The sequence below is a fragment of the Megalobrama amblycephala genome, linkage group LG13, assembly GCF_018812025.1.
Source record: "Megalobrama amblycephala isolate DHTTF-2021 linkage group LG13, ASM1881202v1, whole genome shotgun sequence".
Classification (NCBI taxonomy): Eukaryota; Metazoa; Chordata; class Actinopteri; order Cypriniformes; family Xenocyprididae; genus Megalobrama; species Megalobrama amblycephala.
This window is the reverse complement of record NC_063056.1, coordinates 28,791,618-28,817,587: the sequence shown is the minus strand read 5'-3', so window position 1 is coordinate 28,817,587 and position 25,970 is coordinate 28,791,618. Positions and strand designations below refer to the sequence as shown.

General features: G+C 37.6%; 4 protein-coding genes across 14 annotated transcripts in view; 3 read left to right on the top strand and 1 right to left on the bottom strand.

The window, feature by feature from the left end:
- Positions 1-21,721, bottom strand: part of klhl32 (kelch-like family member 32) — a 41,332-nt gene extending 19,611 nt beyond the window's left edge. Inside the window, exons 1-4 of one of the 11 annotated variants that reach the window (XR_007178928.1) lie at positions 9,824-10,189; positions 8,961-9,189; positions 7,879-7,994; positions 5,283-5,463 (exon numbers count right to left, since the gene is read on the bottom strand). Coding sequence is in view for 7 of the 11 variants with exons in the window: in XM_048151870.1 (XP_048007827.1) it covers positions 5,283-5,463; positions 7,879-7,901 (204 nt within the window). In the remaining 4 variants the exon portion in view is untranslated. The other 10 variants (XR_007178927.1, XR_007178926.1, XM_048151870.1 and 7 more) reach the window with 10 other exon arrangements.
- On the top strand, positions 12,816-14,992 carry calhm6 (calcium homeostasis modulator family member 6). Its single transcript, XM_048151875.1, has 2 exons — positions 12,816-13,886; positions 14,306-14,992. The coding sequence occupies exons 1-2, from the start codon at positions 13,242-13,244 to the stop codon at positions 14,729-14,731; spliced, it is 1,071 nt and encodes a 356-aa protein (XP_048007832.1). The 5' UTR covers positions 12,816-13,241; the 3' UTR covers positions 14,732-14,992.
- On the top strand, positions 15,758-19,019 carry LOC125242864 (calcium homeostasis modulator protein 5-like). The gene is made up of 2 exons (XM_048151876.1): positions 15,758-16,460; positions 17,533-19,019. Exons 1-2 carry the CDS (start codon positions 15,903-15,905, stop codon positions 17,920-17,922), a joined length of 948 nt encoding a protein of 315 aa, XP_048007833.1. The 5' UTR covers positions 15,758-15,902; the 3' UTR covers positions 17,923-19,019.
- On the top strand, positions 21,474-24,980 carry rwdd1 (RWD domain containing 1). Its single transcript, XM_048151877.1, has 7 exons — positions 21,474-21,902; positions 22,301-22,366; positions 22,442-22,572; positions 22,697-22,849; positions 24,241-24,373; positions 24,457-24,519; positions 24,671-24,980. The coding sequence occupies exons 1-7, from the start codon at positions 21,830-21,832 to the stop codon at positions 24,781-24,783; spliced, it is 732 nt and encodes a 243-aa protein (XP_048007834.1). The 5' UTR covers positions 21,474-21,829; the 3' UTR covers positions 24,784-24,980.
- Positions 24,981-25,970: the final 990 nt, after the last annotated feature.

Genomic DNA, 25,970 nt, shown 5'->3' with positions numbered 1-25,970 from the left:
ACATTAAAAGAAATGAACAGCTTTACTCAGCTCCTACTCAGTCTACTTGCTACACTGAAACTGCCCCTCCCCTCTTCTCCAAACTCTTGGAGCAACAGCTTGCTGACATGCTAACCATTTGGGCTGTGAGTGCTTAATTTCCCCAGTAATCTACTAGAAAGCTGAAAGACTCATTATGAACAAATGAAAGTTGACTGTCACTTCCACTATTTGGGGGACACTGGTTAAGTACACTCACAGCCTTAAATGTTATGCTGCAGCACACTCCATTCACTTGTCCATCCTCAATGGGTTATGATGTCTGCTATGACTGATGTTTCAATGGAAGATGGAGATGTAGCATCTTAAATTTGGAAATTAACTACAGGGAGAGAATAGGACACACAGACCAGTGAGGAGCCCAGGGAAGAACCGAAGTGCATAAGGCCTCGGGGGTTAACCCTGTGGTGAAGACTTCCTCATAGGTTTCCCCCTCTCTCAGTTTATCCCAACCTTACTGGTCTATAGGTGTCAAATTGATTAAGAATAGGTTAAGAAAAAGAAGAACAAAACCACTATACGATCACTAGAAGTTTATGATGATCAGAGTTAGACAGAAAAACTATAGGATCATCAGAGGTGTAACATACTAAAGTCTATGCATGAATACTGCTGGTCTGCTGTCTCTTTGTTTTCTTGTGTGCAGGTATGTGTATATGCCATGACGTCTCATAAGCAGCACCTGGTGTAAAGCATCACCTCAGATATCCATGAACAACCTTTATGATGACGGAGTCATCAGAGCAACTCGGAGTTGCACAACGACAAAGAATCTTCTTGGGACAAACATGGAAATGGACTCTACAGGGAACAGACTCCACAGCTATTCAGGCGCCATGGACTTTTAGGACTTCCACGCTTATGCTACATGGTTTCTGTGTCATCATGTAGTTTATACAACATGTTACCACCCTGCGTTGTATATGTGTGTCAACAGTATACTCAAGTTAAAGAACAACACTTATGTAAATGTTGGACACGACACAGAATACGATGTATGTGCCTGTAACTGTTACAAGTTGCATGACTGGAAGATGGAACTTATGTTAACAAACATATGTTATAGAAGGGATTTAAGAAGGTTTAAATTTGTATTATGTGAGAGTTATTAGAACTCTCAAAGGGGAACTGTGGAATTACAAATTTAAGAATCTGTCTAAGATCTGCGGATCCTACATCCTGACCATTTGGCAGGACAAGCTCAAGATACAGCAGTGCCTTTGTCTCTATGATAATGTAAAGGTATAGGTGATACTGCCAGACTGATTGGATTAGCACCTATGCATTTGAATGACACAGTTATGCTGATTAGATCATGGCTGGGAAATGTAGGGTATGAGCTGATTCCTGTACTGCATTTGCATGCTTTGTTTAGATTGTCCACACCTCTACTCTATGTATCCCTCCCCTTGAATGTATATGAACTACCAAGTCACTGCCTTAGTTAGATTTTGGATGACCACAGCGACGCACAGCGTGTTTCTCAATAAAGAGTAACTTCTGCTTCAAGAGATCCCAAAGTCTCCTGGTCTATGCTTCTGAGATTTCCAACACAACACATGCGTTGCAAAAGTCCACAACACTTACAAATAGAGAAACGTGCAGCAAAAGTCCACAACACTTACAAATAGACAAACGCGCTGCAAATAGCACATACCAGGCCCATGCAGTGATCTCAAGCCCTTCTGCGATGATCTGAATGATGATGAGGATGATGATGATGATTAGGCTACTTTTAGAATTAAATTAATAATTTAATTTGCCCCACAATAATTTATAGCGCATCACGCATAACTGACGCGTTGTAATAAGATTAGCTAATTCCTCATTTTTAAAAAAAAAAACTTGTAACACCTACATCTTTTCTAATTTTTTTCAATACGTATGGGCCACAAGAGAAATATTAAGAAATAAATTAAGGTTAAATAGTGTTATCAGAACATGTTGAAGTAGAGCTCTCATCGCTGAGTTTTTACTTTCACTTTCTGCAGTGAATAATTGACTGGGATTTGGGACATAAAATCAAGTACATTATTAAAAAATATATATTATTTATTATTAATAATATATTAATAATATTTTTAACGCAAAATAATATCCCCCAAATCGTTTGTCCTGGCGCTGGGACTGGCACAGACCACAACGAAAATGTTATAGGGAACATACTGACATACCTGTCTGGGACCGCTGGCTGGGATTGTTCAAAGTTTACTCGTGGTGTGCATCTGAAAGGTTAGTTTTTTTGTTTATACTTTTGTTTGTTAACATTCTGATCGTATGTGCATTATGAGCAGGCCTTTGCAGCGCGTTTGTCTATTTGTAAGTGTTGTGGACTTTTGCAGCGCGTTTGTCTATTTGTAAGTGTTGTGGACTTTTGCAGCGCGTTTCACTATTCGTAAGTGTTGTGGACTTTTGCAGCGCGTTTCACTATTTGTAAGTGTTGTGGATTTTTTCAGCACGTTTGTCTATTTGTAAGTGTTGTGGACTTTTGCAGCGCGTTTCACTATTTGTAAGTGTTGTGGACTTTTTCAGCACGTTTGTCTATTTGTAAGTGTTGTGGACTTTTGCAGCGCGTTTGTCTATTTGTAAGTGTTGTGGACTTTTGCAGCGCGTTTGTCTATTTGTAAGTGTTGTGGACTTTTGCAGCGCGTTTCACTATTCGTAAGTGTTGTGGACTTGCAGCGCGTTTCACTATTTGTAAGTGTTGTGGACTTTTTCAGCGCGTTTGTCTATTTGTAAGTGTTGTGGACTTTTGCAGCGCGTTTGTCTATTTGTAAGTGTTGTGGACTTTTGCAGCGCGTTTCACTATTTGTAAGTGTTGTGGACTTTGCAGCGCGTTTCACTATTTGTAAGTGTTGTGGACTTTTGCAGCGCGTTTCACTATTCGTAAGTGTTGTGGACTTTTGCAGCGCGTTTCACTATTCGTAAGTGTTGTGGACTTTTGCAGCGCGTTTCACTATTCGTAAGTGTTGTGAACTTTTGCAGCGTGTTTCACTATTCGTAAGTGTTGTGGACTTTTGCAGCGCGTTTCACTATTTGTAAGTGTTGTTGACTTTTGCAGCGCGTTTCACTATTTGTAAGTGTTATGGACTTTTGCAGCGCGTTTCACTATTCGTAAGTGTTGTGGACTTTTGCAGCGCGTTTCACTATTCGTAAGTGTTGTGGACTTTTGCAGCGTGTTTCACTATTCGTAAGTGTTGTGGACTTTTGCAGCGCGTTTCACTATTCGTAAGTGTTGTGGACTTTTGCAGCGCGTTTCACTATTCGTAAGTGTTGTGGACTTTTGCAGCGCGTTTCACTATTTGTAAGTGTTGTGGACTTTTTCAGCACGTTTGTCTATTTGTAAGTGTTGTGGACTTTTTCAGCACGTTTGTCTATTTGTAAGTGTTGTGGACTTTTGCAGCGCGTTTGTCTATTTGTAAGTGTTGTGGACTTTTGCAGCGCGTTTCACTATTCGTAAGTGTTGTGGACTTGCAGCGCGTTTCACTATTTGTAAGTGTTGTGGACTTTTTCAGCGCGTTTGTCTATTTGTAAGTGTTGTGGACTTTTGCAGCGCGTTTGTCTATTTGTAAGTGTTGTGGACTTTTGCAGCGCGTTTCACTATTTGTAAGTGTTGTGGACTTTTGCAGCGCGTTTCACTATTTGTAAGTGTTGTGGACTTTTGCAGCGCGTTTCACTATTCGTAAGTGTTGTGGACTTTTGCAGCGCGTTTCACTATTCGTAAGTGTTGTGGACTTTTGCAGCGCGTTTCACTATTCGTAAGTGTTGTGGACTTTTGCAGCGCGTTTCACTATTCGTAAGTGTTGTGGACTTTTGCAGCGTGTTTCACTATTCGTAAGTGTTGTGGACTTTTGCAGCGCGTTTCACTATTTGTAAGTGTTATGGACTTTTGCAGCGCGTTTCACTATTCGTAAGTGTTGTGGACTTTTGCAGCGCGTTTCACTATTCGTAAGTGTTGTGGACTTTTGCAGCGTGTTTCACTATTCGTAAGTGTTGTGGACTTTTGCAGCGCGTTTCACTATTTGTAAGTGTTGTGGACTTTTGCAGTGCGTTTCACTATTTGTAAGTGTTGTGGACTTGCAGCGCGTTTCACTATTCGTAAGTGTTGTGGACTTTTGCAGCGCGTTTCACTATTCGTAAGTGTTGTGGACTTGCAGCGCGTTTCACTATTCGTAAGTGTTGTGGACTTGCAGCGCGTTTCACTATTCGTAAGTGTTGTGGACTTTTGCAGCGCGTTTCACTATTTGTAAGTGTTGTGGACTTTTGCAGTGCGTTTCACTATTTGTAAGTGTTGTGGACTTGCAGCGCGTTTCACTATTTGTAAGTGTTGTGGACTTTTGCAGCGCGTTTCACTATTTGTAAGTGTTGTGGACTTTTGCAGCGCGTTTCACTATTCGTAAGTGTTGTGGACTTTTGCAGCGCGTTTCACTATTTGTAAGTGTTGTGGACTTTTGCAGTGCGTTTCACTATTTGTAAGTGTTGTGGACTTTTGCAGCGCATGTGTTGTCAAACTGATGAAGATGTTTTCTTTATTTGCTGGTGTTTTTTCTATTTGCATGTGTTTTCTTCATTTGCAGCACGTTGAGCTCTCTCGGTCACCGTAATTATGAGATAAAAAGTCGAATTAAGGGTTCTGTCATATTGTCCTATTATGCCACAATTTTGACTTTTTATCTTAGAATTATGATGTTTTATGTAATAATTATGAATTACCAAAGCATGATTTCTTTCCTATGTGGCGGAAATATTGATATGGAACTACAAGATTTTTGGGAGAACTGTTCCTTTAATAGATGTCAGAATAAGTATGGCTTTTTACAGAGCATAGAAACCTAAAGCAACTTGTGTGGCAAACACTTTCACTATTAAAGGATTAGTTCACCCAAAAATGAAATGTCTGTCATTAATAACTCACCCTTATGTCGTTCCAAACCCGTAAGACCTTCGTTCATCTTCAGAACACAAATTAAGATATTTTTGATGAAATCCGAGAGGTTTTTGAACCACCCATAGGCAGTAATGTCATTGCACCTTTCAAAGCCCAGAAAGGTAGACATTGTTAAAATAAAAATTTCATCAAAAATATAAAAATTTGTGTTCCGAAGACAACCGAGGGTCTTACGGGTTTGGAACAACGTGAGGGGGTGAGTAATTAATGACAGAAATTTTCACTCTTTTGGGTGAACTAACCCTTTAATCATGTTTCTGGGATTAGAAAGAATCTCCAGAGTATACAATCTCACCCGGAAGTAATCGCTGCAGGCTGCCAGGACTGCCTTGTGAGCATGGAACTTCTGTTCCCCGGCGACCAGGGTGACATCGCAGAGCAGTCCGTCCTTCCGCTGCTGATTAAGGGCAGAGAGGACAGAGTCCTGGTGGGATTTGGATTGACACAGCCTCTGTCCTGTCAGCATGTCCTGAGAGCTGAGACACAAAAACAACACTGCAAGACAAGCCCATGCTTGGACTTTCTGAACATCTAATCATGTGCCCAGAAACAATGAAGTGTGCACGTGTGTGTATGTGTCTTTCTCCCTGCTGTCCACTAGGTCTATCAATACATCTATTCAGTATGTGAGATGTCATTGATTCTCACTGCTCCCATGGCCATGAATAGCTCTCTTCAGCAAAGCACATTCAGATTTAGCACTCATTCTCTGTCTGTACACTAAAAATGTTATTTATCAGAAAAAGACTGCAGAAATGCTATAGAAAAAACATGTTCATTGATTAACTGTTACCTTACCACATAAAAAACTATGATTAAAAAACACCACATGTAATTTTACTGTAAAGACTTTTATGTATTAAAGACTAATATATATGTATTAAATTAATTTATTGAAGACGTATTATTATTATTATTAATTTATTAAAAATACAATTATTTTTAATATATTTCAATAAAATATATTTCTTGTATTATGTTATATTTATTTTATTACAATCATTTATTGTAAACAAATCTTAAATGTATATTTATAACATTTTTTTTACAAGGCAATATACACATTTACAATAAAATTACATTTTCAATAAGTAAAAAGTATGAACCTCCTTTGAATTTGTATGCATATGGGTATTACCAAAAGTCCCTGCATAAACCATCACATTTGTTGAGATTTTATTTTATACTTTTTTGCTATTTATTCACATTGGCGTGTTAAATGCGACATTGTACATTATTTCATTCATGTTAATTGCATTATAGTAGTGTGATGTATTACCCTGATGGTCTTTATGTGGGTGACACTGTGCTCTGTCTGTGGGGGTATTGATGAAGTCATCATGTGACTATTGATGAAGCCATCCATTTTAGCTGTCTTATTTTCACTATATTTCGCAGTAACAAACACATTTTAATACTGGTTAATATTAATCTTATATGTTTTCAATCTTAAATGTACTGACAGGAATTGGACAATATAGTCACCAAAATGTCTGCCACAATATCAGTGACATTATCATTGTTTATTTTTTATTTTTGCAGTAAATTTAAAGGGGGGGTATAATGCTATTTCATGTATTCTGACTTGTTTACACTTTTAAAGAGTTGGATTCTCATGCTAAACATGGCCAAAGTTTCAAAACACGAGTTGGACGAATGATGGAGTATTCTGTGCCAACAATTCTCTTCCAAATCCTTACAGGGTTCAGGGTCTTTTTTTCAAGTATGGGCCTAAGTGACGTAAACGGTGGCGGAATTCCTTGTACAGGCACTTCTCCCGGAAGGGCGCGTGCGCACACATCGCCCAGAGCGAGAGAGCAAAAGCACGCCCATCAACGGGCCTTCGGCTTTACGGAAGTCATCGGCAGCACTGCACAGGTCACAGGGTAAAGACTAGAAGGGATACAGCTACGGCCACTGGACATTTTAATATTTATTGACTTCACGAAAACAAAACCAAAGAAGTGTGTTTTTGGTTGTGACGGAAAGATAACCTTGCTTCCTAAAGAACCCAGCGTTAAGTGGAGCTAAGAGATTTGTGCTCTCGCATTACATTGATGTACTCTTGATATTTGTTATTAAAAAAACCATAGAAACTGATAGTTTCAATCACTTTTTTATTGGTTAAAATGAATGGAGAATATCTCATGGTTTTCCATGGCTGCTCGAGCCCTAGGGATTGGCACTTATGGTTTCATAAACAAGGCACAGTTCTATGCTGGATTTACAGATAGTTTGAAACTGAAAGATGGAGCGGTCACAGAAATAATGATCCCGGTCATGAGTCAGAACCACAGGTGGTGAGTAAAACTGCTGTTTTGTTGGCAATAGGCGCCTAAGTGCATATAATGTAAACAACACAAACGTAGTGAATTCATAAATTCGTTATTCATCATTCACTATACACCATCATTCACTATATGTTTAGCTGACCATTGATAGCTTGCAGACGATCTCTACACAAAAGCTGCAAGTGCTCGTCACTATCTCTGCTCACACGTCACGCCTCCAGGCACTCGGCTGTTTTCGGAAAAACTCGGTACAGCGTATGTATCTTTTATAAATATGATAAAACTAAAGACTTTTTGGAGATATGAAGGATGCTATACTACTCTATAGGTACTCAAGATTAACATGAGATTGGCAGAAAAATGGTGTGTGATACCCCCCCTTTAACAAAAATGTTTTACAGTGTTGGTTAACACAGAGTAGTACAGCCTTCTGGGAGATGAAAGCTTCGGATGACCTCAGATATCCTCCAGAGCTCTTTAAATAACGCTGACCATGTCACAACACCACCCATCAAATCCAACAGCGTCTACATTAAATTAAAACTCAACTCGTGAGGACAAGGTAATCTCTTAAGGTAGACTGAGGAGTGCAGAATGTACCTGGGAGGAGGCTCAGAGGGCATGCTCCTGGAGGAGAGAGGAAGAGGCGGAGGAAGGAGTGCTTCCTGTTGATACTACAAAACACCAAACAGGCCCGACTGAGCATGTGCAGCACTCTACAATGAGAGAACAGAAACAGCAAAGACTGAGATTGGATAAGGACACAGCCTGCATATCTGAGAAGCCTATGATAGCCTGAATATCTGAGCATCTCGATGGAGATATTGAGATGAAGAGCTTTTAAAGATTGAAATGATTCGTCTGTGCAAAACAGATTGAAATATCCCTCAAGAAACATATCCAATGTATGCTGCATGCTATACACTTTCTAGGCTGAAAGTGAAGTCTGACATTAATTTCATGAAAATTAAGCACATTTCCTCCCCCAATTCTTATACTGTACTACAAAAATTCATTATACATTATTTAAATTGTTTTTATACAACATGATAGCATTTGTTCCACTAGCTTTATGCTAACATAAAAAAAATCTATTAAAATAAAAATCAAAATAAAATTACTGTGTCATCAAACTGATTTTTATTACTATAAAATTAGGATATTCTAAAGATAATCTAATAAGAAATTGAGAAATTGAGAATAATTATAATTGCAAACAAACTCAAAAGTAAAACATCTGTACAAATTAAATTAATTATAATTTTGGGGTGATATGTGCAAAACTGCCTTGAAGATATTTTAATGAAATCTAAGAGATTTCTGTCCCTCCACAGACAGCTATGTGACTACCACTTTGACGCTTCAAAAAGTTCATAAAGAGATTGTAAAATGAATCCATATGAATTGAGCAGTTTAGTCAAAATTTTCTAAAGAGACACAATCACTTTATATGATGAACATATTGAATTTAATTGGATTCACATTTTTATAAACATTCATCAACGTACACATCAGTTATGGTAAACGGAAGCTTAGAATTTTTATTTTTGGGTGAACTAACTTTTTAATGGAGCTAAAGTTAATTACAAGCATTATTTTCTGTATGAAAAGCAGAAGAATACAAAAGAGAAATATTTATCCAAAGAAAACACAATAGAGGAAATATTAAAAACACCACTCACCCTATTGATGCACAAGGTGTTTGGATACAAAACAGCTACAGGCAAAGTTCATTCTGATCCAAAATCAGACTGTGCAGCTCCTCTCATAGAGCCTCATGTGATGGTCAAATGGTGTTAAGGCAGAGAGTAGGTGATCTGAAGCAGGACTCACTGGAGCCTACTGGCCCATTGTGTCTGAGCCATCCCAGCAGATATTGATCTGATTACAAAATGACCTTCAGCCAGCAGACTGTAGTCCACGGACGATGGAGGAGAAAAGAGGAGGGAAGAAAAGAGCAATAAATCTAATGTCCATCATACAGTAGTACAGATATTTCCTTAATAGCTTTGGTCTGTCACTCAAATGGTCCCATCCATTATTCCAGCCCGTCACTGACCTACTTTACCAGAGTCCACCCTTAATCCATCAAACTAAAGGTGACTGAATGACAGTTAGGTACCGTCGCGTTAAAATCAACGCGTAGGTTACATTGCTAAAAATAACAATAATAACCTGTAGGCGGATGATATATTGTCTATTATTAATATTGTTTTGACAGGTTAATTGCGTCACGAACCCAAAGAAAAGCTGTCACTAAATGCAGATTAGAGAGCTTTGGTCTCGAGTCCGTCCACAATCACTTTTAAACCCCAACTGTCAAAGGTCTCCTAGCAACAGGGCAGAACCAAGAATATTTGGGCAACAATAAATGTAATCCTCACTGAAGACCCGCCCAACTGCAACCTCATGACATTCAGCTGTGAACTGTTTCGGTACATCCTTTCAGCATCCATCTGTAAACACTGTCTAAGCGTTCCTGTATGTTAGACATGTCGTAAATATACCAACATTCACGAGCTAAAAACGCACGTACGCAGCGTACCTTCGCGTCCAGTGCCGCCTTCTCTCGGATTTTATCCGACGCCGTGTCACTTATCAACTTTGACTGACCCAAACAAAATATCTGCATCGACCCCAGGAGAAAACTGTCCAGAGACTGGGAGTGTAACTCGCTATGTCTATGCCCGATGCGTCTGAGCTACTGTAAACGCTGGAGTCTTAATCAGTCCCCGCCTCTTGCGGTCACATGCCCGGGATCATGCGTGTCCACGAGGCGCCGAATATGAAGAGCAAACCATGGATGAAACATTCTGCGATTTTCTTATTGAATCAGAATGAGGCTTGTGTTTATATTTGATATGTAGTTTTATAACTTGATTATTGAATAAATAGATCTGTACAATTATTTTAAAGGGTATAATGTTTTAATTAGTTATATGTAGTCCCCCTTAATTTAAAAATATTTATTTATTTTTTTTATTGCGTATGAATTGAGAGTAAACTATTTTTGAGCAAGGCATAACTAGGAAATATATGCCTATATATTTATTATAAAAATTTAAAAGGGTTAGTTCACGCAAAAATGAAAATAATGTCATTTATTATTCACCCTCATGTCGTTCTACACCCGTAAGACCTTCGTTCCTCTTCAGAACACAAATTAAGATATTTTTGATGAAATGTCACTGAACCTCTTAAGATCCAGAAAGGTACTAGAGACACATTGGCACTTTACAATAAGGTTCATTAGTTAAACTTTAGTTAATGTATTAACTAACATGAACGAACCATGCGCATTACATTTGTTACTGTATTTACTAATATTCGTTAATGTTAGTTAATGAAAATACAGTTGTTCATTGTTTGTTCATGTTAGTTCACAGTGCATTAACTAATGTTAACAATATTTTAATAATGTATTAGTAAATGTTTGAAATTAACAATAACAAAGGTTAATAAATGCTGTATAAGTGCAGTTCATTATTAGTTCATGTTAATTAATGTAGTTAATTAATGTTAACTAAAGAACCTTATTGTAAAGTGTTACCGACATATTTAAAGCAGTTCATGTGACTACAGTGGTTCAACCTTAATATTATATAGCGACGAGAATACTTTTTGTGAGCCAAAAAAACAAAATAACAACTTTTCAACAATATCTAGTGATGGCCAGTTTGAAGCTTTGAAGCTTTACAGATCTTTTGTTTCAAATCAGTGGTTTCAGTCACATGATTTCAGTAAACGAGGCTTTAGGCTTGTTCGACTTGATGCAGCACTGCACAGACCGATCGGCGGCTGACATGAAGCAGTGCATGCTGGTAAGAAATTTTGTCCGACTTGAGACAGCGCAGACGTCATGTGACTGTGACATATGGCATCAAAGTACCGCAAGAGCAATTCGAGAGCAGTCGGATGAGTCAGCCAGCGCAGTTTCTCAAGAGCGGCTGCACAAGCTCTGATGACGACACAGCTGTTTCATGATTGGCCGAATTCACCACATGACAACAATCAACAATGTTTCATGTTTATTCTGAAAACTTTAGTTCCACTAATGCTCACAAATCTGTATTTTTATAACTTTCAAAGCTCTTTTTGTTATGATACAGACGGCACGGAGGCAGAGGTAAAAGCAAGTATGGTGGTTTATTTGAGAAACAGCAATGAGCAGGTGAGTAAATGGAAGATGGAGAATTCAAATGAGATGATAGAGGTTTGATACTGTCCTTGTGATTGCAGATGGAGGTAGAAGTCAAGGAGATGGAGAATGGCTGACGAGGAACACTCACACACACGGAAGGAGGAACACAGGAGGGGAACTGGAGACAACGGAGCGATAGGGATCGCTGGTAGCAGGTAAGTAGCAGGTTGAGTCCTTGAGGTTCGCATACATGAGTCTGTACAACAAACGAGACCAGACAACTGGTGTGTGTGTGTGTGTGTGAGTGTGGGTTAAATAGTGCTGGTGATTAAGTGGCTGATGATGTGCAGGTGGCGATGATTAGAATTCCAGTGATTGGGTGCGTGGGTATTGACGGGAGGTGGAGCCTGACGTGTCTTTGACACTTTTCATGTAGTCGCAATGTTATATTGTGTCATGTTTATCAAAATAAAACTGATAAAAAATGAAGACCCCACTACATTGGTATTTAAAGGGTTAGTTCACCCAAAAATGAAAATTATGTAATTAATGACTCACCCTCATGTCGTTCCAAACCCGTAAGACCTCGTTCATCTTCGGAACACAGTTTAAGATATTTTAGATTTAGTCCGAGAGCTTTCTGTCCCTCCATTGAAAATGTATGTACGGTATACTGTCCATGTCCAGAAAGGTAATAAAAACATCATCAAAGTAGTCCATGTGACATCAGTGGGTTAGTTAGAATTTTTTGAAGCATCGAAAATACATTTTGGTCCAAAAATAACAAAAACTACGACTTTATTCAGCATTGTCTTTTCTTCCAGGTCTGTTGTCAATCCGTGTTCACGACTCCGCAGTGATGCACTAAGCAGTAGGCTACATAAAGTATTGAATGAAAATGTCTCAGAAACATCAGTGTATTAGTCAAAAATTGCATTTATTTCACTTCAGCTGTGATAAAGTGCAAACGCAGTTCGAGCATCACTACGAGAAGCAGAAAGTGTCTGACTTCACGTCGCCGTTTTCAGCTCCTCCTCGCCTGCACGCGGCTACTCTCACCGACCGGTTGCATCCAGCCGCAGCTGATGTCGGACACACCTAATGTTTACGCGATCCAAACCACTGATTCGAAACAAAAGATTCGTAAGTGTTTTGGAATTGGCTGTCACTAGATATTGTTGAAAAGTCATTATTTTGTTTTTTGGCGCACAAAATGTATTCTCGTCGCTTTATAATATTAAGGTAAGACCACTGTACTCACATGACCTGTTATGTCTTTGTACCTTTCTGGATCTTGAGAGGTTCAGTGACATTGCTGGCAACAGAGGCCTCACTGAGCCATCGGATTTCATCAAAAATATCTTAATTTGTGTTCCAAAGATGAACGAACGGGTGTAGAACGAGTGGGTGATTAATAAATGACATAATTTTGATTTTTGGGTGAACTAACCCTTTAAGATTTTATTAATTTACATTACTTTTCCAGGTCCAAAAATCCCACTTCTAAAATTAGGCTAATTAAAATTTAAATATCTTTAAGTCATGTTGAGGCCCCATTGGAAGTTTGCTGAAGCCCCCTGTCAGAGAACCACTGGTTTATAGAAGTTGAATATGCATATGCCTTCAAACGTCATTAAAGGCATTAGCCTACACGTTTTGCTCATATTCGTTTGCAGTAACCTACCTTTAACTAGTGAGTAGACATAGCACTTAAATTATATTTTTTGTTTCTTCATTTCTCATAAAGTCAATCTCCCATTACAGTTGAAAAGCAGACATTACACGTTTTTCTTGAATTAGGTGACAACACTTTGTAGCCTAAATGTTTTTATTCCGCACCCGCATGAAGGTGAGACTCAGCAGTCTCATAACGGAACTGAGAGTGTCATTTCATGAACAAAGAGCTCACGGTCGTCAGCCGGCAGGCATGGATAAGTTAAAACCTTTGCTTAGCTTCACTCAGAAACAGCAGACCAATTTAGGATTCGGATTAATTGCTCTTTTAACCGCGGGTGGCGAGCACGTCTTCTCGGTCTTTGCTTTTAAGTGTCCTTGCAATGATTGGAATTTCATTTATGGAAACGTCTGCCTCCTCGTACCCGCTGTTGCACTGCTCATCCTAAGTTACATGTTGAGCAATAAAACATGGAAACTTTTCACAGGTCTGTGCCTTAGGAAATCGAAACTATGTCGTTTTAATTACGCATTTGGCTTTGTGTGTGTTTTTCTTCAAATCACCGTGACTGCAATGGTCGCACCTCTCAGCTGGATCGCAATTGCGCTACTCAAAGGGGTGTATTTCGAGTGCTCAATGACTGGCGCCAACGTTACTCTCTTTAGAAGCCACCTTTGCAACGAAAAGTTTCCTCACTGTCGGACAGAGTTGGAGAAGTTCCCTTGTGAAGGAACTACAATTCCACAAAGTGAGAGAACAGCTGTTCTGTCCATTATACGCGCAGAGTCTCAGGTGAGCAGACGGTAGAAAAGTCAGGTGGAGACTGACTTTTTTTTGTAATGGTATCCCTTTAGTCTTTCAGGTATCAGGTATCATCAAATAGGCTATCCTAGATCTCAAATGTAACACTTGGAGAAATTTACTTCTGTCTTGACTCGTTATTTGATTGCAAATTTTGACTTTCAGAGGGTTCGACTTTTGAAAGGAATTTTTCATGAGTGGTGCCAAATGTTGTTCATGTTTTAGTTATAAAGGGTTATTTTATCAGTTTTACGCACTGTCCTACAGATCTTGTTATTTGCGTTCATAAGGTCCTCTACAATACTATTAAAATGATTTCTATATTGTGATATCTGTGCTTCAACACATCTGATGTTAGTTGCATCTCTTTACGGTGGGCTAATAATAATTGTATTAATTCTGGAATATAGGTACTTGGTTGGATTCTGATAGCATCTGTCATGATGTTCACCTTTCTGCTCACATGCATGGCCAGATGCTATTCTCCAATCAGTTACATGCAGCTGAGGTTTTGGAGGATGTACACTCAGAAGGAGAGTGAGTTTTTGGACAGCTATACAGCTCAGCATGCTGAAAAGCTTGCTAAGAGAAACATAACAAGTTTCTTTGAGTTAACCAAACCCATTCCTATGAAAAGTCCTCCCAGACAGGCCTGGCAGAAGATCTCCTCCTTCTATAAGTTCCGAAGCATGGATGAATACTACAGCATCCTGCACAAATATGTGTGCACTTGTGAGGACCTTGAGAATCCAGCAGTGAGGGCTTCAGTGAAATCTGATGATTTTTCAAACCCAGCAGCACTTGCATTTGTGGACGAGAGCAAACTGGTCCTGTAGATGTGCATGCTGTCTAACTGACAGCTTTTAATGCTTTGTTTTGGGTGATATAGCTGTAAAGATGGCCTCGCTTCATTTTTTGTGCCTTTTACAATGTCAATTCATTGTTGTTTTTAGTCTTGCTATATTTTAGATTTTCTTTTGAATACTGCCATTTTATGATTTTAACATTGCTGGGTTTTTACTATTGTTTAATTTTTGTTTTGTCTTTCAATATCATTTTTCATATGAATAATAAAAAAGTTTCTGTTTATGGCAAGTAAATAAAAAGTATTTTTTTATAATTTTATAAATAAAAAGTTTTCAGATTTTTCAAATCTTTTTCAACCAAGGTGTTTTTGTCAGTATTTGAACAGCTATGCCCTGCACCTACAAACAAACTAGGGACTACAAACAAATAGTTGCATTATAATGTTAGACGTTTGGTGTCATTTCAGCTTATTTCATGCACATGATAATTAGTGATCTCCTATTTCAACAGGCAGCACTTTGAGGCTTTTTTCGTGAAGTAATCATGTACAATTTGACAATCACACTGCTAAAAGCTCACTTAAAAAAATCAATATTCATAATGCTCTACCATTTGCGGCTAGGTCTTTATGGAAGAAGTGCAGGGCATAACAAGAGCAGAACAGAAACTGCCTACTACATAACCAGAACAAATCGCTTCCCTTTTTTACTAATATAAAGAATTATGTTGCAATAGTCCTCACCCACTAATCTGCTGTCTTAAAGATGTTGGGTAATTTCCAACCCCTAGATTTCCACATTCCATCCTCCAGATTCTAGAATTCCAATAATAAAAAGCTCATTGTCAGTTCTACAGATCAGCTTTATGCCTATTTAAACCAAAATGCAGTGTTGGGATTTTGTTGAGATCAGTGTTGGGACTGGTGTTGCATGATGAGTAAATGTGCCCATACACATCTGTAGTCTGTTTTGATTACCAGCAGAACCAGATGAGCTGGTTTTTGTCACGGTCCTTTACTGAGTGGGAGGGGGAAAGGATGGACAGGGAGGGATTTGATGAGCTGTGGTGAATGCCAGGAACAGAAAAGGAGGAGATAAAGGAGGGTGTGGAAAACAAAGTGAAAAAGAAATAAAAGAGAGCGAGAAAAGGGAGTGCTACAGCAGAATCCATCTCTTTCAGTTTACCAACTTATATGCAGCCATGTCTGTACCAGCTATGGATTCTTTTAAGACTGTCCTAAGGTTCCTTACGAATCAGAAGAGCACTATTGGCTACAGCTTCATGGCTATTTTGACAATAGGTAGTGAAAGAATCTTCTCCATGGTGTCTTTTCAGTGTCCGTGCAACCGAGAACAGAATTTTGCCTATGGATTAACTTTCCTGCTCGGCCCTGCTGTCGTTTTGTTGGCGATTGGTCTCTTTGTTAGTACACGTCTTTGGCGGCTATATACTGGGTGTTGTCTTAACCCTCTCAAACTATGCCCTAGGGGTAACTTTGTGGGATGCTTGTCAGTGTTTGTAAAAGTGCTATCTGGAGCCTGCATTGCCCCTATTATGTGGCTTACTGTAGCACTGTTAAATGGAACTTTTTATGAGTGTGCTATCAGTGGCCTGGATGAAAATGCGGTGGTGAAAATTTTCTGCCAAAACAAGACACCCGCGTGCCGGGAAGAACTGCACCGAGTGCCCTGCATTAAGTCCCTGTTGCCTTCAAATGAAAATACGGAACTGCTGTTGATGTTGCGAGCCCAGTCACAGGTGAGCACAGACTATGTTACACTCTTAAAAATAAAGTTGTATGTATGGGTACATGAAGAACCTTTAACATCAATGGAAACTTTCCATTCCACAAAAGCTTCTTTATAGTGGAAAAGGGTTCTTTAGATTTTTAAAATGGCTTTTGGGGAACCAAAAATGGTTCTTCTATAGCAAACCCCCTTTTTGGAACCTTTGTTTTTAACAGTATATTGTGAAGATACACTTTCCTTCATCAATTTTATCATATAGTACAGCCTAAACAAGCATATTTTGGGGGGAATACATCATTCTGATCTGGTCAATCCCACGGATAATTCCCTAATGTTCGATGCTGCCCATGGCAACACTGTAATCCACTCATCTGGTTCAATTATGTTTGGATTCATGCTCTTGTGTCAGTTGCAACTGGTGCCATTTGCATTGTACTGAAAATTAGGCCAACCTGAGAGGACTTCATTACTGTAATGTTGTTGGAGTATTCGTCGTGATGCTGAACTCATTGTTCAGTGTAGTGGACAATTTTTTTCTTAAAGGCACAATATGTAAGATTTTTGGATTAAAATATCCAAAAACCACTAGAGCGGTGATATATGTTTTGTTGACTTGTGTACTTACGTTATCCCAGATGTTTCCAAGCATGTTTAAATCCAGAGAAATCTTGGTGTCATCAAGCTACGCCTTTGTTTAGAATAGCCGACCTCTAGCGGCAAAAAAATACATATTGTGCCTTTAAGAAAATTTTTAGAGGTGCAGTCACAATTACTGCAAATTTTTTCGCCAGTGAAATCCAGTCATTTCTATAGGAATCCATGAAATTTCAGGTGGGGCGAAAGATTTCGCAGCTGGTTCAATTTGGTCACATGGATTCACTACAGTTTGTAAGTGACTTAATGCTTCACTACAATATTGACAAATAACCTACAATTGACCTTTTTTGCCTCCAAAATGTAGGTAATGTGACTGCACCTTAACATTTTAAGATGATCAAAAAGTATTCCAGAGAACTGTGAAATGATTTACATCAATATCTTATATATTTTGTAACATTCAACTGATTGATTTATGTTCGCAGATACTCGGCTGGTCCATTGTTATCATATCAGCAATAGTAGCGCTGATCGGGACTTGCTTTAAGAACTGCCGCTCTCAAGTTAGCTACCTTCAGTTAACTTTCCAGAAAATCTACATGGAGAAGGAAAGGGAAAAATTTGAGAGTTTTGCAGAAGACTATGCCACCAAACTAGCAGAGAGAAACCTCAAGAGTTTCTTTGACAACAAATGTCCTGAACCATTTCCCTTCCCAAATCACAAGGCCTGGGAGGAGATCTCTGCTGTATACACATTTAGACAAAGCGAACAATACTACAGCACGCTGCAGAGATATGTGGAGCGCACAGATCGGGACTACAGCCCTGAGAAGCGTCCTGTTCTAGAGGGGGAAGACGGCATAGAGATGGCTTAGAAGCACAAAGCTGCATGAACTGGTTACTGAAAAGCCTAGAATATGATCTTGAAGATGAAAAACTACTGTGAATCTAGGCAGAATTAGATTTTTGTTTGGTAGCTACAACCTGTATTGAAAATAAACTAACTGGAAGGTTTTTTGGAAGGTTTGAGTTGTCCACTGAGGATGTGGTCATGGCGCAATTCAAATTGCAAATGTTTTGTAATGATCAAACTCAGGTCTCAGGCCATAGAGATACTGGCAGATTTTAGTGTCTGTGGTGTTTTCAGTAACAACATCCAGTTTGCATATTGTTTGAATGTTGCATTTCAGGTTTTACAAAGTCAAAGAAAGGGGGGAAAACACAATTCTCAGGGCATTTGTCATAGGCCCTCTGTGAATCAAGAGCTCTCTTATGCCTCTCGATAATCTTTTTCACCAAATCATTATAAGGCAGTGTGTTTGATTTAATGCATGGCAACCTCTTGTATATGTAGTATTGATATTTAATTTTCCAGTTGAACAATACTGATTAAAATGTACAATGATATCATTGTACTGCCTGCCATCCAACAACATGTAAACCACAATGCTTATTTCCTCTGCTGGTTTTAAGTAGACATTTTGACAAACAGGAAACCACATTTAGAGTCCCCGACACACATTTCTTTAGTCATTTTAACCCACATATCATCTCCGAAGAGGCACCCTTTGATCAAAACAAGTTTCTGTTAGCACAGCTTTTGCGAAAAGCATAAACCATTTACTCTACGAAAAGCATAAAGGACCATTTACTATAGAATATCAAAATTATTAGACACGGTAAGGTGGTAGTTTCTGGCATGTTTGTGGTGTTTATTTCCTGTACTGTTGTGAAAGAGAAGTACATATACTCAGTTTAATAGTCAATGGGCTACAAAAAACAATTTGGCAAAAATAATAATAACAACAACATTAACTTAATGTGTTATTCAATGTATGGTTACTGTATGGTATGAGAGTTACTGCTTAGAAGTAACAAAACATAGCCTAATAACTAATGACATTAAAATGGAAGTTGAGTCAGAGTCATAGCCCTGCACAGTCCTAAAAAAAAAAAAAAAAAAAACTGAAAATAATAACACAAAAGTTGTACTAACAACAAAACCTGATATAGTCCTCAAAAACTAGCCTCAAAAAATGAATGATTCATTCACTAATCAGAACTATAAATGAGAGCTCATATTCATGGGAACTATGACAAACGCACAGTCCAGACAGACAAATAAACATAAAATGTTTTGCGTGTGTTTAGAAGTGAATGATGCATGTACATATAGCCTGTTAAACTGTTATATTTTTTATATATGTTGTTGTTGTTGTTGTTTTGATTTTTGTACTGATTGCTTCTACGTTTTGTATTGTTACTTGCACTAAAAAAATAGAAAAATCCATCATTTTCCCTGCTGAAAAATCCAGCATTGCTGGTCATCAGCATAAGGTATGTTTTGCATGCTGGGACCTGCATGGGATGCACTATACCAGCTCTATAAATCAGCCTGGACCAACATGGAACCTAGAATCTGATGAGAAACTGCTTAAATGGCCTATTAAAACGTATTGCTGGTTAACAGTAGGTGTGTGATGCTTTAACCCTCTGGTATTGTTCATTTGGGCGTCACACTTGTGTTGTTTGTGGTCAAAAGTGTTGGGGTTTTTTTTCAGTAAAAATCAACTTATAGCTTTGTTTAATAATATTTTTTATTTGTATTTTTCATTGTACTAATTAATATTTATGCAATAATTATGATCTTTTTTTTCATTGAAAATAATACAAATTAATTACTTTTCAATTAAAGCAGTATTTCATGTTAAAATAGAGACAATGCCTTTAAAATCCAATTTTTGAAGGCAGATTAGTGCTATCTGGTGGGAGTAAAAAAAGAAAAACTATACCATGGTGTAACCACTAGATTCCTATATAGCTCTATATAAAAAGGCTTATAAATTCTCTAGTTGTTTTTAGACATACGTATTTTTATTAAGTTGTGGATTTGGATATATTTAGACGTCTCAAAGACTGTCAAGGTTTCGATTTTATTTTTGTTTTGTTTTGAAATGTTGATTTGATCCATTAATTTTACTAGTCAAACCTGAACACAGGGTCCTTGCTGTCCATACTGCAATGAGGCTGAATTTTTTATTTTATTTCACGCATTTGCAAAAACTTGCTTTGTGTTACAGTCACACTAGTTCATATATGTGTGTCTGTGTGTCTATTTTGCACTCTTAAAGGGATAGTTCACCCAAAAAAGAAAATGATTCCATGATTTACTCACCCTCAAGCCATCCTAGGTGTATACGACTATCTTCTTTCAGACGAACACAATCAGAGATATCCTTAGTCTTCCAAGGTTTATAATGGTTATGAATGGGGGGGCCATGTTTTGAAGTCAAAAATAATGCATCCATCCATAAAAAAGGCCTTCTGAAGTGAATGGATGTTTTTGTAAGAAAAATATCCATAATTAAAACTTTATGAATTCAAATAACTAGCTTCCGGCGGAAGAACTATTGTGGGTGGGTGAATTATCCCTTTAAAGGGATAGTTCACCCAAAAATGAAAATTTGATGTTTATCTGCTTACCCCCAGCGCATCCAAGATGTAGGTGACTTTGTTTCTTCAGTAGAACACAAATGATGATTTTTAACTCCAACGGTTGCCGTCTCAGTCAATTAATGCGTGTGAATGGGAATGCTATCAATAAGAATAAAAAAAAGACAAATCCAAATGAAACCCCGATCGTTTCATGTCTTAGGACATCAATGTGTCGTCACGACCCGCAGGGTTTCATTTGGATTTGTCTGTCGTGTTTTTTTTATTCTTATTGATAGAGTTCCCATTCACACCCATTATTTGACTGACAGACGGCAATGGTTGGAGTTAAAAATCATCATTTGTGTTCTACTGAAGAAACAAAGTCACCTTGGATGTGCTGGGGGTAAGCAGATAAACATCAAATTTTCATTTTTGGGTGAACTATCCCTTTAATATTTTAGAGTGTCACCCCTTCATAGCTGTGCACTTTTTGTCTGTTTTAAATCTCTGCATTTTTGCCAATTTCCCATTAATTTCCAATGGCGGTGATTTTTGACGGCGAACAACACTCAAGTGTACGACCATTTAGCTTTTTCGAATAAAGTCCACAAATGTCACCGAGCTTCGTACCGTTCCGACGAAGTAGCGATTTTTAAAATATCAAAACTTTTTTTTTTTTTTTGTCTAAAATAACCGAACAACACCCTCTGGTGTTGGGTTAACATGATGGCAGTGGTCAAGCTGATCTACAGCAGACTTGACAGGATAAAACTCTTCAAAACCATATCCAGAATAAGGAAAGGCTTCATTTTTGTCTGTATTTTTTGTTTGTTTGTTTGTTTGTTTTTTGGCCAATGACACTTCCATCAGTGTCTGTTTCGTAAATCCCAGTTCATGTGACAGGGGTTTTGAAATGGGCAGCATATTTAAAACTGATTACACCGAATGTAATTACAGATATTAATGTACATATATTTTATAAATATTACTTGCCTTTTATAGTGAAGTAGAGAGGCCGTTTTAGGAAAGCGGCTGGACCGCCAGGCTATATAATCCATGCCAGATTCGAGCCTTTTCACATATGTTAATTTTGTATCAATTGTTTATTGTGTATACAATCTTTTTACAGCAGATTCAAGAGTGTGACATCATGAATTACAACAATTGTACAAATTTTTAGCAGATCAACTGAAATTGGGGTGTTGGTTACTCACATAGACGGTTACTCACGCCACCCAGACACTAGCTCAGACATTATTGATGATTGCAGATGACATCGATGCTGGACGGGCCTTAGCACACGTTTCTTCCATGCAGGCAATAATCTATGGACATTTGTGACATAAAATGACAGACTACGGCGAGGAGCAGAGGAATGAACTAGAAGCAATAGAGTCCATTTACCCAGACTCATTTACAGGTAAGATAGAGCGCAAAGTATATGTTTTTTTGCACATAACTTCGTTACGCTTTCCGTTAGCTGCCTAGCTTCTCATGAAACAAAGTTAGTTAAACATACGAACGACCCAGTCATCTCTTTGATATTCGTTATAGCAGCAGATTGAGCTGTCAAAGGTTAAGAAACCGTGCAAGCGATAACCGATGGCCAACAATATGTCAAGTAGAAGTTGACTGGTTAACTAATATGTTAAACATCACATTTATGTTTACTTGCTGCATTTTACCGGTTGGAGTTCAGGTATTTGTGCCAGTCTGTAGTCAGCTGTGACCCAGACCTGTTATCTGTTGGAAACGGTGATCTCTGAAGGTTTCATTAGTTTGTTTGTTTTTTTCTTTGCAATATTTATATTCATGCAGTGCTTTCCGAGAAGCCCACAAGCTTCACCATCACAGTTACTTCTGATGCTGGAGAAAATGAAGAAAGTAAGTTCCTGTGCCTTATTATTTCATTAAAGTTTAGTTCAAAGCACCACCAGCACTGATTTCTGTCTGTTTTAGCGGTGGAGGTGACCCTGAAGTTTACATATGTGGAGAAATATCCAGACGAGCCCCCTCTCTGGGAGATCTTTTCACAGGAAAACCTGGAAGATCAAGACACTGAAGACATTCTAACACTTTTGAAGCAACAGGTCTGCACACCTGACATCATACCCAGCAAAAACACATCTACAATCGATAAAGTGCACATGATGATGGCTAAGACTTGATGATGGCTGTCCTGTAGCCCTTTCTGATAACCTTTTTCTTTTGCAGGCCGAAGAAAACCTGGGAATGGTCATGATATTCACATTAGTTACAGCTGTACAGGAGAAACTTAACGAAATAGTAGACCAGATTAAGAGCAGAAGAGAAGAGGAGAAAGAACGAATAGAAAGAAAGGAAAGGGAGGCTGAAGAAGCTGAGAAGGTTTGTTGTGAGCATGCTCTTCTGTGTAACAATCATGCAATTAAAAGCATCTTTTATGGTTACGCCCAGGATAGTGACTGTTTTGAGCTGTTACATGAAATTCAGCAGATGGGGGGAAAATCAAAACCATTTCACACTTTTTAGAGCCATTCAAAAACTTGAAATGGAAAAAAAAGTATTATAATATTGTTATTATATAATGAAAAATTTGTGATTTAAAATATTACTTTCAATAACATTTGTTTAGCCAGAATACACAAGCTCTGTGCTGGAAATGAAGCAAAATTGTGCCAGAGATGTAATTACAGCATCTACCAGTAGAGGCCCATGATAAACCACAAAAGCTTGACCACTTGGTTTGAAACAGAATAGACCATCCCAACTGTAAGGCAATGTTGCTATTGTATAATTTAAAGAATGTTATTGTCTTAATGGTAGGTTTGTTAGTAGTTACACTAGTGGTTAAAAGTTAAGGTCGAATAATTCATATTTTTAATGTTATTGACAGAAGTTTCCTATGCTCATGTTAGGCTGCATTTAGTTAGAAATACAGTAATATTGTAATACAACTGTTTTCTATTTAAATATATTTTAAAATGTAAATTATTTCTGTGATGGCAAAGCGGAATTTTCAGCAGGCTTACTCTGGTCTTCAGTGTCACATGATCCTTCAGAAATCATTCTAATATGCTGATTTGATGCTCAAGAAAGATTTCTTATTATTATCAATGTTGAAAACAATTGTGCTGCTTTATTATTTTGTGGGAACTGTGATACACTTAAAAGTTTTGACATTGAAAAGTTTGGGCTTAGTAAGAAATTAATATCGAAAAATAGAAATTAATATTTGTATTCAACAAGAATGCATTCAATTGATTCAAGTGACAGTTATGTTACAAAATATTTCTATTTCAAATAAATGTTTTGTTCTTGAAAGTATCCTGAAAAAACTATCAGTTTCCACAATTAAGCAGCAAAAAATGTTTTCAACATTGTTAAAAATAAGAACCATCATTAACAATTGAGCATCAATAATAATTGATAACTGATCACTAAATCAGCATATTAGAATGACTTCTGAAAGATCATGTGACATTGAAGACTGCTGTAATGGCTGCTGAAAATTCAGCTTTGCCATCACAGGAATTTTAAAACATTAAAAAAAAAATGTTCAAATAGAAAAGAGTTGTTTTAAAATGTAATAATATTTCACAATATTACTGTTTTTACTGATCAAATATATGTAGCCTTGGATGAGAGAATTCTTTAAAAAACATTAAATATTTTAATTATTTCAAACATTTGACCCCCAGTGTATATAGCTACTATTTAAATTAAAATGAAAAATGTTGTTCTTTTGACTTATCTTTGTTTCTGTTTTGTTTTTTCAGTTTGCATTCCAAGGCACTGTGGTCACAATTGAGAACTTCTTATCATGGAAAGCAAAATTTGAACAAGAAATGACAGAACTAAAGAGGAAAAGGCAGAAAGAAGAGGAGCAGTCAGGAAAGGGAAAACTCACAGGTGAATTACTAACCTGATATTATTTATTAATCTGGTTCACCACCTTTCGTCTCGTTCTGCTCATTTACTTTTTTCTATTACAGGAAAACAGCTTTTTGAGACAGACCATAATCTTGACACTTCAGATATCCAGTTCTTGGAGGACGGTAAGCAATGTCAATTGTTGTTAATTCTAAATACAATAAAAATTAAATACAAATACAAATAAAAAATATAAATAAAAAGTTATATAGGATGCCATTTGCTCTTTTTTGCAATTGTCCTTCAAAATTGCTCTTCTATGCTTTTTCCCTATAGGTGGCAACAGTGTGGAAGTGGATGAGTCGCTCTTCCAAGACATGGATGATTTGGACTTGGATGAGGACGACCCTGATTTCAACCCACTGGACTTGGGCAGCGATGAAGACTGAATTGTGTTATTGATGAATGGTATAGATGCCAATATTCTCCTGTAGCAGCCTTGTGGAGGCAGGACTTCAGCTCAACCGCGCTAAACACAAACTTTTCAGTCACTACTATCTATGGTGCAGCATATTTTACGAGAACTGTCAAACATATTGTCATTTGTACAATTATTGCCATTAAAAATCATTGACTTGTTCTCTTATTCATATGAATGGCTTCATTTACACTAGTTATGTTAAGTTGAGGTTTCGCAGAAATGTGGCCTGGCAGGTAGTGCAACCTAAATTTCTCAGCAAAATCATTTACTGTTTTTTTACCTAAAAAATAATCATTACTCGTGTCGTTCCAAACCTGTAAGACTTTAGTTCATCTTCGGAACACAAATGAAGATATTTTTAATTAAATCTGAGATTTCTCCACAATCTATGAAACTACCACTTTGATGCTTCCAAAAGTTCATAAAGAGATCATAAAACTAATCCATATGAATTGAGTGGTTTAGTCCAAATTTTCTGAAAAGACACGATTGCTTTATATGAAGAACAGGTTGAATTTAGGCTTTTATTCACATATAAACATTCATCAACACACATCAGTCATGGTAAAAGGAAGCTCAAGCTTGTTTGCTTGACATGTGAGAACCAATGAGGTTCATTCTCTTGTTACGCAGCGCATTTGTACTTCCGCAAGAAACAATGAGGTTTGTTTTTTGTGCGTCAAACTTATGGCTGAGTTTCTGTTTATGTTTGCTGATCATTGTTTATATATAAATAAAATCCTAAATTAAATCTGTTCGTCATACAAAGCTATGGTGTCTATTCATAGTTTTACAATCTCTTTATGAACTTTTTGAAGCTTCAAAATGATACTTGCACTGCAGTACACACTACAAAGTGTTTAACACCTGTTATAGATGATGTGTAAATGCATTTACAAGTGACGAATAGTTTACACTTTAGAATAGGGGATGCAGAAAGCATTATAAATGACTTATACATATACAAATGATTTGTAACAGGTAGGAAAGGTCTACAAATGATATGTAACACATTTACAAGTGATGAATAGTTTACACTTTAGATTAGGGGATGCAGAAAGCTTTGTAAATGATTTATTCATGTGTTTACACATCATCTATAACAGGTGTTGAACACTGTAGTGTGTACTGCAGTGTACATGCTGACTGGTGAGG

Excerpts from the sequence above, each read along its gene's own strand:
- calhm6 (XM_048151875.1), top strand. The coding sequence starts at position 13,242 with ATGTTTTTATTCCGCACCCGCATGAAGGTGAGACTCAGCAGTCTCATA. Across the intron at positions 13,887-14,305 it reads TTATACGCGCAGAGTCTCAG|GTACTTGGTTGGATTCTGAT; the intron begins GTGAGCAGACGG and ends TCTGGAATATAG.
- LOC125242864 (XM_048151876.1), top strand. The coding sequence starts at position 15,903 with ATGTCTGTACCAGCTATGGATTCTTTTAAGACTGTCCTAAGGTTCCTT. Across the intron at positions 16,461-17,532 it reads TGTTGCGAGCCCAGTCACAG|ATACTCGGCTGGTCCATTGT; the intron begins GTGAGCACAGAC and ends TTATGTTCGCAG.
- rwdd1 (XM_048151877.1), top strand. The coding sequence starts at position 21,830 with ATGACAGACTACGGCGAGGAGCAGAGGAATGAACTAGAAGCAATAGAG. Across the intron at positions 22,850-24,240 it reads AGGCTGAAGAAGCTGAGAAG|TTTGCATTCCAAGGCACTGT; the intron begins GTTTGTTGTGAG and ends TTGTTTTTTCAG. Across the intron at positions 24,374-24,456 it reads AGGAAAGGGAAAACTCACAG|GAAAACAGCTTTTTGAGACA; the intron begins GTGAATTACTAA and ends TTTCTATTACAG.